Here is a 12,191-nt window from a genome sequence, read left to right as displayed (position 1 = left end):
ATATGATTTATAGTCTATTTATAAAAGATTAATAACAACACGGTTTGGGTCAGTTTTTCAGCCAAAGAGATATAAATGTTATTGAACACTACCACTGTGCAGTGGGTAAATTCAGATTTCTGGCAGGATGCTGGCAGTGCCTCCTGGGGTTTAAAAAGTGAAGCAGGTCTATAATATTAAATTAAAAATATTATTTATGTTAGGGTTATTAAAGTATTAATTAGAAAATCAAATTGGCAATAGCTAGAGTTTTACATTTGGAGAAAAATTTCTTCTTAGAAGTTGATACCATAAGAAGTGTAATTGGAAGTAAAAATTCAAATTTTTATGTTAAACATTTTAAAAGTTAAAAATATAAAGATTCAAAAATCATAAAAAAGTGTTGTACATTCAGTTTCCTAACAATTTGATGATTTAGAATGATATTTATTTTAAAGGAATTTAAAGATAAGACTGTAAAGTTAGGTATTCAAATTGCTAAAATTTAAAGTTAATATTATTTTGTATCAAGAGTGATGAAACATGGTTGTGTATACTAATTACAATGATGGAGATAGTTGATAATGACTTATAGTATGAATGAAAACATATGGATGTTACTAGTAGCATATTTAAGAATTAATTAAAATTAATAGTAAAATAAAAAATGAGCTCACTGTACTTAATATGTCTGTTTCTTTGATTCGTAATATGGGATTAACTACAAAAAACATGTCTTTCAAGCTATTATCTTAACATTTGGATAAATAAATGACGTTGCACCTCGCACTGTAAAATATTGGTTTTACTAACAGTAATCATACTAATGTTTATAACTTTTCAATTATTCTTTGTGTGTCATGGCTAATTAGTAAATGTATTTGGAAATATATATATATATATAATTCACAACAAACAGTAATTCATTATTCCAAAAACTTAACTGCTAAGAAATGATAAATTACTTTATATAAAAAACACAAGAATAAATTAGAACTTAAACATTCTCATTAAAATATGATATACAAGTTCTTCTTAGGTTTCTTTATTAAATCAATAATTAATGTGAAAAAATGTAAATAGTAACAGTAAAAAACACAACAGGCTTAATGAAAAAAAAAACATAAATGTTTTCTGACATTTTTCAGGGTTTTTGAAGTTTTTTTTCCCAGTGATGAAGTACTGAATAAAATAAATATAAACATCAATAAGTTTTATAGAAAGAAGAAAGGAGAAAATCCGTTACTTTCTTCAACATAAAAATATTACGACAAAACAACTGCATTTACTTAGTCATGCACATTGTGTTTCAACTGACGAGTTATTCCTCACTATAAAATATATAAAATCATAGAACTGTGCATATAAAAGAAGGCAGTAAAATGTGTCAAAATCATAGAAATAATTATTAAACAACAGAAACAGCAGTCAGAAATAATGAAAAAACAAAATATGATCTTGAAACAAATAGTGCAATGCTCTATCGCAAAATGAACCAAAACTGAAACCATGAGTTGGGAACTCCAAATGGCTGAGCAATGTCCACTAACCTCCCTGTTTTCCAGTTCTTGCACTAATCTCTCCAACTGATTCTGAAATCTCTCTCTTTCAACAGCAAATGACTTTGTTTCTTCCTGTGCTTTACTAAACTGCTGTTTTAGCTTTCTCATCTCTTCATGTAACATTGAATTTTCAGTTTTTTGTTTTTCAAAATCTTGATAAAGTTTTTCGATTTCCAGGGGCTGATTTTGTTCAGAAGTCTGACCTTTACTAACTTCTCTTGTAGCTTTAATAGTTCTTTTTTATATTTTTGAATTTCTTCATTAGCTCTGTTTGCTTCTTCTTTCTTTTTCGCAATTTCCTCTTGCATTGACTTTAGTTCTAAATCTTTGTCTTGTGTCTGCAAATGTTTTTCTTCTTGTATCTTAAGTAACTGTTGTTGGTATTTCTGGATATCTTCATTAACTCTTTGAACCTCTGCCTTATGATTTTCAACTTCGAGCTTCATTCTCTCCATTTCTCTGTCCGTTTGCTGTCTCAAAACACTTTGGTTTCCAGCCTCTTCTTGTAATTTTGTCACCTGCAATTGGTATTTTTGGGTTTCCTCTTTAGCTTTTCTAACTTCATTCTTGTGCTTTTCTGCTTCTTGTCTAAAACTCTCCAACTGTTTTTCGACTTCCTGTTTCCTTGCACTCAATCTTCTGACATCTTCTTCAATTTTTCCTAAATGTTTCTGATAATCCTGAATTTCTTCATGTGCACTTTGTAGTTCAGATTTATAGTTTTCCACCTCTGTCTGAAGTTTTTCCACCTCTTTGCGAGTTTGATATTTTTGCTTATCACTTTCTTCTTGAGAGTTTGCTAAAAGCTTCTTATATTTCTGTACCTCTGCATTCACTTTATCAATATCTGCTTTACGATTATGCAGTTCCGAATGTAATCTTTCAAACTCTCTCTCAATGTTTTGCCGTTCCTCTTGGAAACTTGTTTCTACGGTTTCTTTGTTTTGAGCCAGAAACTGTTTTAGCTGTTCTTTTTCATTTTTTGTGCTTTGAAGGTCTTCATTAGTCTGTTGTAACTGCTTTTGGTTTTTATCTATCGTCAGAAGAGCTACACTTAATTTTCCTTGAAGTTCTTCATTCTCTTCTTCTGTTTTGTCACATTTTCTCTCTAGTTTTTGGAATTCATATTGTAACTTTTCAAGCTCTGTTTCTGATCTTGCCAAAATATCTTGGTTTTCTTCTACTACTTCTCTGTATTTTTGAAGCTCTTTTTCATATACAAGAATCTCCTCATTTAATCTGTCTTTTTCCATCTTGATTAGTTGTAGCTCTTTTTGTGATTTTTCAAAGTTTCTTTCTAGCAACTTATTTTCTGCCTGTAAGTGTTCCAGTACACTTTTATCATGTTTCTGGGTTTCTTGTAAACTGGCAATATATCGGTTAGCATCTTCGGCATCTTGTTTTAACTGAGAAACGCCTTTCTGTAAACGATTATTTTCAGACTTAGTTTGCTCAATTTCTGATTCATATTTGTTCACAAGCTGCCTTAGTTTTTCGGTTTCGTTGGTCGTTTGCTGACGTTCTTCATCTGACTGCTGCTGGTTAACATAAAGTCTTTCTAGTTGTGCTTGTGTACGGTCTAAAGCAGCTTGAAGATCTTGTAGTTCTGTCTGCAGAGATTTTTTTTCTCTTTGTACTTCCTCTAAATCTGTAAGAAGATGACTTAGTTTTTCCTGTAAAACTTTATTATCTGTTAATAACTTCTTCTTCTCCTGTTTCAGTTCATCTTCTAATAATATTTGTTTATCATATTTATTTTTGAGCAGTTCAAGCTCTATTTGTTTTTTATCCCTATCTTCTGTTATGTTTTTTAAATGTATACGAAGTCTCTCCACTTCTTCTGTCAAATGTGCATTATCACTATTTAATTTCTCAAATTCATCCTTTTGTTTTTGTTCAGAAGATACGTAGTTCCTAATTCTTTTCTGTTCAGCATCTAATTCAACATTCTTCTTCTCTGTATCTATTCTTAAATTATTCAGTTCCATTTCAAGTTGTTTGACTTTTTGAGAAAGTTCTTTATTTTCGTCAAGCATTTTGTACATTTCTTGTTCGCTCTTATTTTCCAATGCAGCGTACTTTTCAAGTTTAGTCTTAAGAGAGCCTAATTCTGTTTTCAGTTTGCTTCTCTCTGTGCGAGTCTCATCTAATTTAGATTTTATTTCATCCAAATTTGTGACAAGTGTTTCAATTTCCTTTTTGTGGTTATCTTCAACTGAAGTACATCTGAGAAGTTTTTCTTGTATTAACACAAGATCTTGGTGTTCTTTCTGTTTTTCCTTCTCTAATGTTCTTAAGTCATTATTTTGTTCATCTAATTCTGCTTTTAGCCTTTCATTTTCTGAAACTAATCTTACAATTTCCTCATGCTTATCCTTAGTTAAACTATAACTGTAAAGCTTCTCTTTAAAGGACTCAAATTCTCCATGCTTTCTGTCTTTTTCTCCAAATGCTTCTTCCAACTGTGAACTCAACTCAACTTGATCACTTTTAAGATTTTTATTTTCTGCTATCAACTTTTGGATTTCATTTGCTTGTTCATCGTTCATTAATACATAACTGTTTAGTTTCTCCCAAATTACTCCAATTTCTCTGTGTTTTTTATCACTCTCTCTTCTTTCATTTTCTAAATCAATTTGCAATTCATCTACGTTTAACTTCAGTCTTTGATTTTCACTTACCACATTCTCAATATTACTTCTCTGATCACCTTTACTCAAAGTGTAATTTTCAAGCCTCATTTGTGCTGACTCCAAGTCTCTTTGTTTTCTCATTTTCTCTCTTTTTAGCTTATCCACTTCAGTTTGAATATCATCTAAGCTGTTCTTAAGTCTTTTGTTTTCTGCAGAAATTCTTTCAATTTCTTGTTGTTGCTCTTTGTCCCTGGAAATATAGCTATTAAGTTTTTCTTCTAAAGATTCTATTTCTTTAAGCTTTCTGTTTCGGTCTAGTTGAACCCTTTCAAGTTCATACAGTAACTTATCATGCTTCATACTCACTTGCTGATTGTTAGTCAACAACTTACCCATTTCTTGCCTATGATCACCATCACGTGATGTTTGCTTATCGAACCTTGCCTGAAGTAACTCCATGTCAACTTCTAACCTATCTCTATCCTTTCTTGTTCTTTCAAGCTCTTTTTGTGCATGGTTACAAATTTCTTGAAGACCATCCTTTTCTGTTGCTAGTCTCTCATTTTGGAGCTTTTGTTTCTTTTCACGTGATGCATGTAAATCAAGTTTCTCTTGGATCATTTCAATTTCAGACTTAAGTCTGTCTCTTTCTCTTTTTATTCTTTCCAATTCTATTTCAAATTGTTCCACGCTATCCTTCAACTTTTGGTTTTCTTCTGTCAGTTGGTCAAAATCTTGTCTTTTATTATCATCATACAATCTATACCTATGAATTTTTTCCTGAGCAATTTCAAGATCTTTTTGAAGTTTTTCAATTTCCTTTACATGTTTCTGATTTTGACCTTCAAGTTTCCAAACATCAGTTTCTCTAAATTGATATTGTTGTTTAATTTTTTCCAGTTCATAGTTTATTTTATCATAATCTTCATGTTGTTTGCTTTTCTCTACCTCTTTTTTCCCATCATACAGTTTGCTAACTTCATCTTGCAAATTTTGAATTTCCAAAACCAGTTTATTTTTTTCTTCGTAAACCCGATCCAGATCCATTAAAGCTTTGTCATACTTATTTTTCAATTTTTCTATATCTGCCTGACTAACTTCCAATTTTTCATGAGAATCCTGGTATCTGGAAATCTGTGTTTGATACTGCCGTATTTCAATTTCCATATTATCTCTCTGAGATTCTAGCTGACCATTTTCATTTTGGGTTCTTCGGAGCTCAGTTTGGAGTCTTTCTACCTTTTCGTACATTTTCTCTAAATTGGTTTGTAACTTCAATACTTCCTCTTCATGTGAATTTAATGTTCTTCCTGCTTGAGATTTAGTTTTATCAAGGTCTACAAACATACAATCAATCTCTGCTTGTAAGCTGTCTTTCTCATATTGAACTTTCCGTAGTTCTGTTTGGGATTTATCATACCTATCTTGTAAAACTTCCAGATCAAGCTGACAACGATCAAGTTTACTTCTCAGTTTTTCTTCTGATTCTTTAAATCTGCGCAGCTGAGTATTTGCTCTATTGTAGTTTTCCTGAAGAGTCTCAAAGTCTTGTTGAGACTGCTTATGGTCATCTTTAGTTTGAATGGCAGTTGTTTTGGCTTTTTCTAGCTCCAAAGTTAGTCTTTCCACTTCAACTTGTGCTTGTTCTAACCTTGACTCCAAATTATATACCTCAGACTGCTTTTTATCCAATTTGTCTTGAATTTTTTTATTTTCAGCACGGCATAGGTCTCGACTGTCTTGTACTCTTTCCAGTTGTTCCTTCAGTTGATCCTGTTTTTCTCTTAGCATTTTTGTTTCATTATTGAAACCTTCATATTCCATTTGGTTCCTTTCCATTTGAGTTTCAGTTTTTTTCAGTCTTTCCTGAACAACTTCATATTCAATTTGACAGTTTTCTTTTTCCTTCTGAATTTTAATCAACTGAGCCTGAAGAAGATCAGTCTTCTGTTGCAATTTTTCTATTTCATTATGGCAATAATCCTTCTCTCTCTGTAAATTCTGATATTGAAGTTGTGCTCTTTCACATTTTTCTTTCAATTTTTCAGCTTCCTGTTGAGTGGATTGCTTTTCTTTTTGTAACTTTTCAATTTCATTTTTCATGTGTTGCATTTCTAGTTTGATGCAATCCAGCTCACTCTGAGTTTGCTCTCTTTCTTCTTGAATAATACTCACATTACTCCTGACTTTTTCTAGTTCATCCTGAAGCTTATCAGACTCTACCAGTGACTTATCTAAAGCAGACTGAGTTTTCTCATGAAGCCCTTCTAACTTATTTAGCGCTATCTGAACCCGTTCCAGTTCACCTCGTAGTTTATCTGATTCTGTGAAAGCATTATCTCTCTCAACTTGAGCCCGAGCGATAGAGTTCTGCAATCTGTCATATTCTTCTTGAATACTCTCTCTCTCTGACTGAGCATTTTCTAACTTAGCTTTGAGTCTGTAAATCTCCCCCTGAGATCTTTCAACTCTCTCTTGAAGCTGTTCAACTTCTCCTCTCGATCGATCTTGCTCTGCTTGATTCATTCGAAGTTCGGCCTGAGCTCTTCTAAGCTCACATTGGACTTTATCCAGTTTTTCCTGTAACATTTCTACTTCGTTCGACTGATAACGTTGGGATTTCAATCCGTACGTTTCTTCTGACCTACTTAATTCTGCCTTTAATTTATCGAGTTGTTCACGTAAACGGTCATTCTCCAAACCCAAACGAGAACTTTCACCTCTTCCTCTCTCCAAACTAGAATGTGTTCGGTTCATTTCAAACTGAAGTTTATCGAGCTCAGCCCTAGCCTGCCCGAGCTCAGATTGAGAATTTTCAAGTCTGACTTCAACCCTATCTTTCTCAGAAGCTGTTTTTTCTAACCTCACCTGTAATTTCTCCATCTCACTCTCTAATGTGTGCATCTTCATCTTGTACTCGGCTATCTCTCGCTCATGAAACTCCTTTTCTTCATTTCTTTCCTGCTCTGCTCGATCTCTTTGATCCCGAAGTTGGCTTATTTGTTTTTCTTTATCACTGATGGCTTCTTCCAGACTGGAAACTGCTCCCTCAGATGATGAGTGGTGAGCTTGTAAGGCTGTTAATCTAGCCCTTCCCATGTCAACTTGGTTGTCTTTTTCTCTTAGCAAATCCTCAAGGTTTTCAATCTAGCTTGAAGAAAATTAAGTCAAAAGTCCTTCTGTATAAACTTAACATCATATAGTGTACTGAGCTCAGATGTTATTATAAATATTCAGTTTGAAATCTGAAAATTAAATTTATTCATTAAATAAGCTAAAAATGCAATATGTATGTCATACCTGATTTTAATGTCAAACTTCATTAACAATCAGATCATATAATACAAACATATATCTAAAACTAAAAGTTTATTCATTCACAAGATTTGTGTAAACCTTCACATAAATCACTCACCATTCATGATTTACTGATATGTGCTTCTAGAAGGTTCACATTCTAAAAAATAAAATATCTAGAAACAAAAAATATTAACAACAATAACAAACAAACAGGTGTTTAATAACCAGTTTTGTTTTTGTAAATATTGATATTTTACTTAGAACTTTAATAATATACTGCTAATGATTTACAGATTTTCTACTTAAACCACTGGATTTTACTTTCACTCATACAAGACTGGACTTTCATAGTTCATGGTGTTTACTATGATACAAATATGTAAGGACAAGTATGATACATTAAAACAATTACAAATATGAAAATTAGCAAGTAATGTTACAACCACAACCAATATTAAGTTGTGAGTAGAATAGTATCTATCAGAACCACCCTTTGGCATTGCCTGGCATTTTGTAGATTGTGTGGTTGCTTTCAAGAACAGCATTTTCCAGTGCAAAATATTACAATCAAGGGTTTAAAATTTTAAAGACAGCAATATCCTTGGTACTTAATATAATTAGAAAACAAAGGAATATGGATCAACTTAGGTTACTAGGACCATCCAGAAAGAGATTTACAACAAGTCACACCAGTCATGGTAGGCAAAGTGTAGCATTTTAGAACAAATGACTATCCATAAACACAAAGATCAGTTGCAAGATCCATTCATGTATCTTAAACAACAGTAAGTAACATGGCCTTCACTTGGAAGAGTGACACAAGTCACCTATATACAAGTTCTACTGTTGCATAACTCAAGCAGCTGGAAATTAAATTGGTATTCGTGTTATTCTGTAAGAAGACGTTGTTCAAGTCACCATAAACAGAATATATGGATTTTTGTATGACTTACTACTGAAGTGAGTGCTAGGAAACTGCCACAATTGTACACTAGATGACTGATGGAAACCATGCAAGAAAGATGACTGTGGATCTGACATGAAAGACAGAGCATAACTGTACGTAGCAACATGGACAGTAAAACAGTGTTGAGTTTCAAAACCATCTCAATATAATATACTCAATTTCTGTATATATTTAGAGTAATGCCACTATAAAAAAAGTTAACAATATTTTTCCAAAAATATTCACAGAACAGAGAGACGGTAATAAGAAGACTGGCAGTAGTTAAAAATGTTTTTCTAAGACAATCATTACGTTTATAGTGCAAATTAGAATTGTTTTCATCAATATAGTTTTCTATCACAAATGTTTTGTGCTTTTTTTTGGAAAAAAAATCTTTATCCGTGCTGAAAATTAATGCGAACTATATTCTACCTTTCTTTGTAAAACGTTTATTTTCCTGTCTTTAATTTCCATGTGATCCCTTAGTTCCTGATTTTCATGTGTTAATTTGTTCTTTTCTTGTGTGCTTAATGTAGTCTGTTGGGTTTTCTTCTCTATTATCTGGTTTTTCTCTTCCAGTTTCATTCTCAGTTCTTCAACCTGTACAAAAAAAAAATTTTACTATAATGGATAAGAAAAAATCATTTATTTTCTACTTAGCTATGTCTTTATGACAAAGACAAAGCACACAGTATCATAAAATTAATATTATGAAAACCACAAGCACTTTCAAAAGGTACAGATTTCTTCTTCATTGGTAAACAACAGGTCCATTCACTATGATGTAATTACTATAAGTGCAACATTAAGTGCAATATTGTTGAAAAGACAATCTTTCTTCTGTTTTGGCATTAAATAAAATATTTAACTTTTGTCAGATTTGGTTTCAGTATCAGTTTCAAAACTAGTCCTAACAATCCAGTACATATTTCAAACAGCTGTGTTATAACTTGTCAGTATTTTCTTTCTTGCTCTTATGATAGCTATAAATTTCTAATAATGAAATAGAACACTAAAAATACGTCATACGCTTCATGTAAGAATAGTTAAAAGTACAACATGGAATGAACAATTAAAATATATTTCAACTAAAGTTAATTGAAAATTAATTCAACCCAACATGTCAAGTAACTACTGAAATACTACAAAATTTCTAAAAAGAGATAATAGAAACAGAAAAGAGAAGTAACAAATAAAAATAACAAATGCAAATCAATAAAGAAATGAATTTACAAACAATAAAATTTGTTCAGCCATACAGATAAGTCATTAATGCACTTGTCTTTTGTGAGCAATTAAAAAACAGAGAATAAAACAACAGTTAATTCATTAATAGTTCAAATATTTTTACATTAAAACTATTATTCCCAAGGGAAAAAATATTCAGTTAACTGCTAAAATATATATGCAAGTAATAAATCTCAGGATATGTCATATCTTAATATTACTATCAATTTGTTATGCCTGTATAAAACATCATTTTTTTTTCAAGCTGATTCAAACATTTTTAATCCCTTATCATACATGGAAGGGTTTTTATCCTTACCATATCAAAAAAACAGGTGTGAAGCACATGGATGGTGAGCGAGACATTTTTCATATATATACTGGTGAAAATGATGAATAGAATGCATAAATATATGAACAGAGATGATGTCTAGTGTACATAAATACACAGGTGGAGATGATAAAAAGTTAAGCAAGCAAAAACTAACAATTTGAAGTAATTGTTTAAAAGATTAACCCTTCTTTTCATGTTATGTGCCCCCTAAATTTTCGTTTTGAAGTCATGGACATATGTTAATTTTGTTCTTTTTTAAAATGCATAAGTTTTCTTGAGCCACCTGTAATTATTATAACCAGTTTCAAAAAAAAACAAAAACTTTACTAAATACATTTGATAGACTAGTTTAATTTTGAAAGAACATTAATATAAGAAAATAAAAAGTAACAGGTACATGTGTCAATACAGAAGATATCTTAATGATTATTTATTGATTTATTTCATTACTTACATCAGCCTGAAGCATATTGTAGTGCTCTTCTTTGGCACATAGAGATTCCTTGAGCACAGCTATATGTCGCTGATATTCTTGATGTTGTTCTTCTAACGTTCGCATCTTCGCTCCCATTCCTAAAATTTCTTGATCTCGACGATTCAGCTCGATTCGTAGTTCCTCAACCTGTAGAACTAACTTCAATCACAAACAGGTTGTCGCAAACAATTAGAATATGAGTTTTAGTTTAGATATTACGTCCCAGTCGTACATTATAAAACACCGTTATATAAACTATTCTTTAGCAAGTTAAAAACATGCCAAAACATCCCTAGCACTTACAACAGGTGGACCTCTTGTTTTTTAGGAATACAGGCAGATCTATCTGTCAGGTTTGTTTTAATGTGATTTACCAGATTTTTGTATTTCTTTAATGCTTATTAGTATAATAAACTATTCTTTAGCAATTATATCTGGAAGAAAAAGATGTTTTATGAACATCATAAAGCAGTCATGTTTCAGCCAATGCCTTCAGTATATTACAAAAATTAAATGATGCTGTTTAGAAAACAAATTTTATTTTATTAATGAAAGATCAGACATCAGCTGATTTCTCAAATAAAACATATAAAACATACAAAGTTGTGCTCAATTTTGATACAAAAAATATAAAAATCTTATTAAAAAATTAATCAAACTAACAATATTGATGCAAGCTATATTTTAATTTGCTAGCTAGAGGGAATAGATGTTTGTTTGTTTTTGAATTTCGTGCAAAGCTACACAAGGGCTATTTGTGCTAGCCATCCCTACTTTAGCAGTGTAAGATCAGAGGGAAGGCAGCTAGTCATCACCACCCACTGCCAACTCTTGGGCTACTCTTTTACCAACGAATAGTGGGATTAACCCTTGCATTATAACACTCCCACGGCTGAAGGAGCGAGCATGCTTGGTGTGACGGGGATTTGAACCCGCAATCCACAGATTATGAGTCGAGTGCCTTGACTACCTGGCTATGCCGGGCCACAGAGGGCATAGAACACCTAGCAAGTTCTAAGATTTGATGTCAGGATTTTTCAGAGCACATTCAAACATAGATTATAAGCTTATCATTCCAAAAATAAATAGTTTAGTTAGTTGAAATTTACTTGAAAGATAGTCAAAGATAAAAAGATATTTTGTGAATAGTGTAAGGTAATCATACCTCGGTGAACCCCACCAGTGTCCTACAAAAATGCAACAAAACTGCTAAAGAGCAAAATTTTACTTTTAATAAAAGATCACAAATCAGATGATTGTGCAAACAATACAACCGATACAAGCGGGTGCCAAATTTTAATAATGAGGTGTTTTTTTTTCAATAAAAAAATCCAAATGCACCTTTTAAATTAAAAATGGTAATAATTATATAAAAAACATATTATCCACCAAATAAACCATGAAATATATTTCACACAGAAATGCTTTGAATAAAAATGATGCAACCAGATTACTTTATAAAATACTAACGTGTAGTCTATGTCCATGTATGTAACGTTATTTAACACTTAGCAGCAGGGCACAGATACTTTATTTTCTGCATTTAATTTTGATATAAAAAAAAATACTAGAAATACCAATCACTTCCAATGATGTCAGACCTTTATATATCTAATCTTTATAAAACATGTTCATTCAGAAAACATTTCATTTGAGAATGTTGTAGAAATTTAGAAACTTGAAATCAAAATAAAACTTCAGGCAGATTTTGAAATGGGCAACAATAGTAATAGTA

At 31.7% G+C, this 12,191-nt stretch overlaps 1 protein-coding gene and 1 long non-coding RNA gene across 2 annotated transcripts in view; one reads left to right on the top strand and one right to left on the bottom strand.

Moving 5' to 3' along the window:
- LOC143251248 (uncharacterized) overlaps positions 1 to 7,031 on the bottom strand; it is a 28,462-nt gene extending 21,431 nt beyond the window's left edge. The window contains exon 1 of the mRNA XM_076502693.1: positions 1,647 to 7,031. Within this exon, the coding sequence (XP_076358808.1) occupies positions 1,647 to 6,931 (5,285 nt within the window). The 5' untranslated portion in view covers positions 6,932 to 7,031. The remainder of the gene's footprint in view (positions 1 to 1,646) is intronic.
- Positions 1 to 12,191, top strand: part of LOC143251079 (uncharacterized) — a 40,471-nt gene that overhangs the window by 23,325 nt on the left and 4,955 nt on the right. The gene's annotated exons all lie outside the window — the stretch shown is intronic.

This window comes from Tachypleus tridentatus, chromosome 5, assembly GCF_004210375.1.
Source record: "Tachypleus tridentatus isolate NWPU-2018 chromosome 5, ASM421037v1, whole genome shotgun sequence".
NCBI lineage: Eukaryota > Metazoa > Arthropoda > Merostomata > Xiphosura > Limulidae > Tachypleus > Tachypleus tridentatus.
The sequence above is the reverse complement of the archived record's forward strand: the minus strand, read 5'-3'. Positions and strand labels throughout refer to the sequence as shown.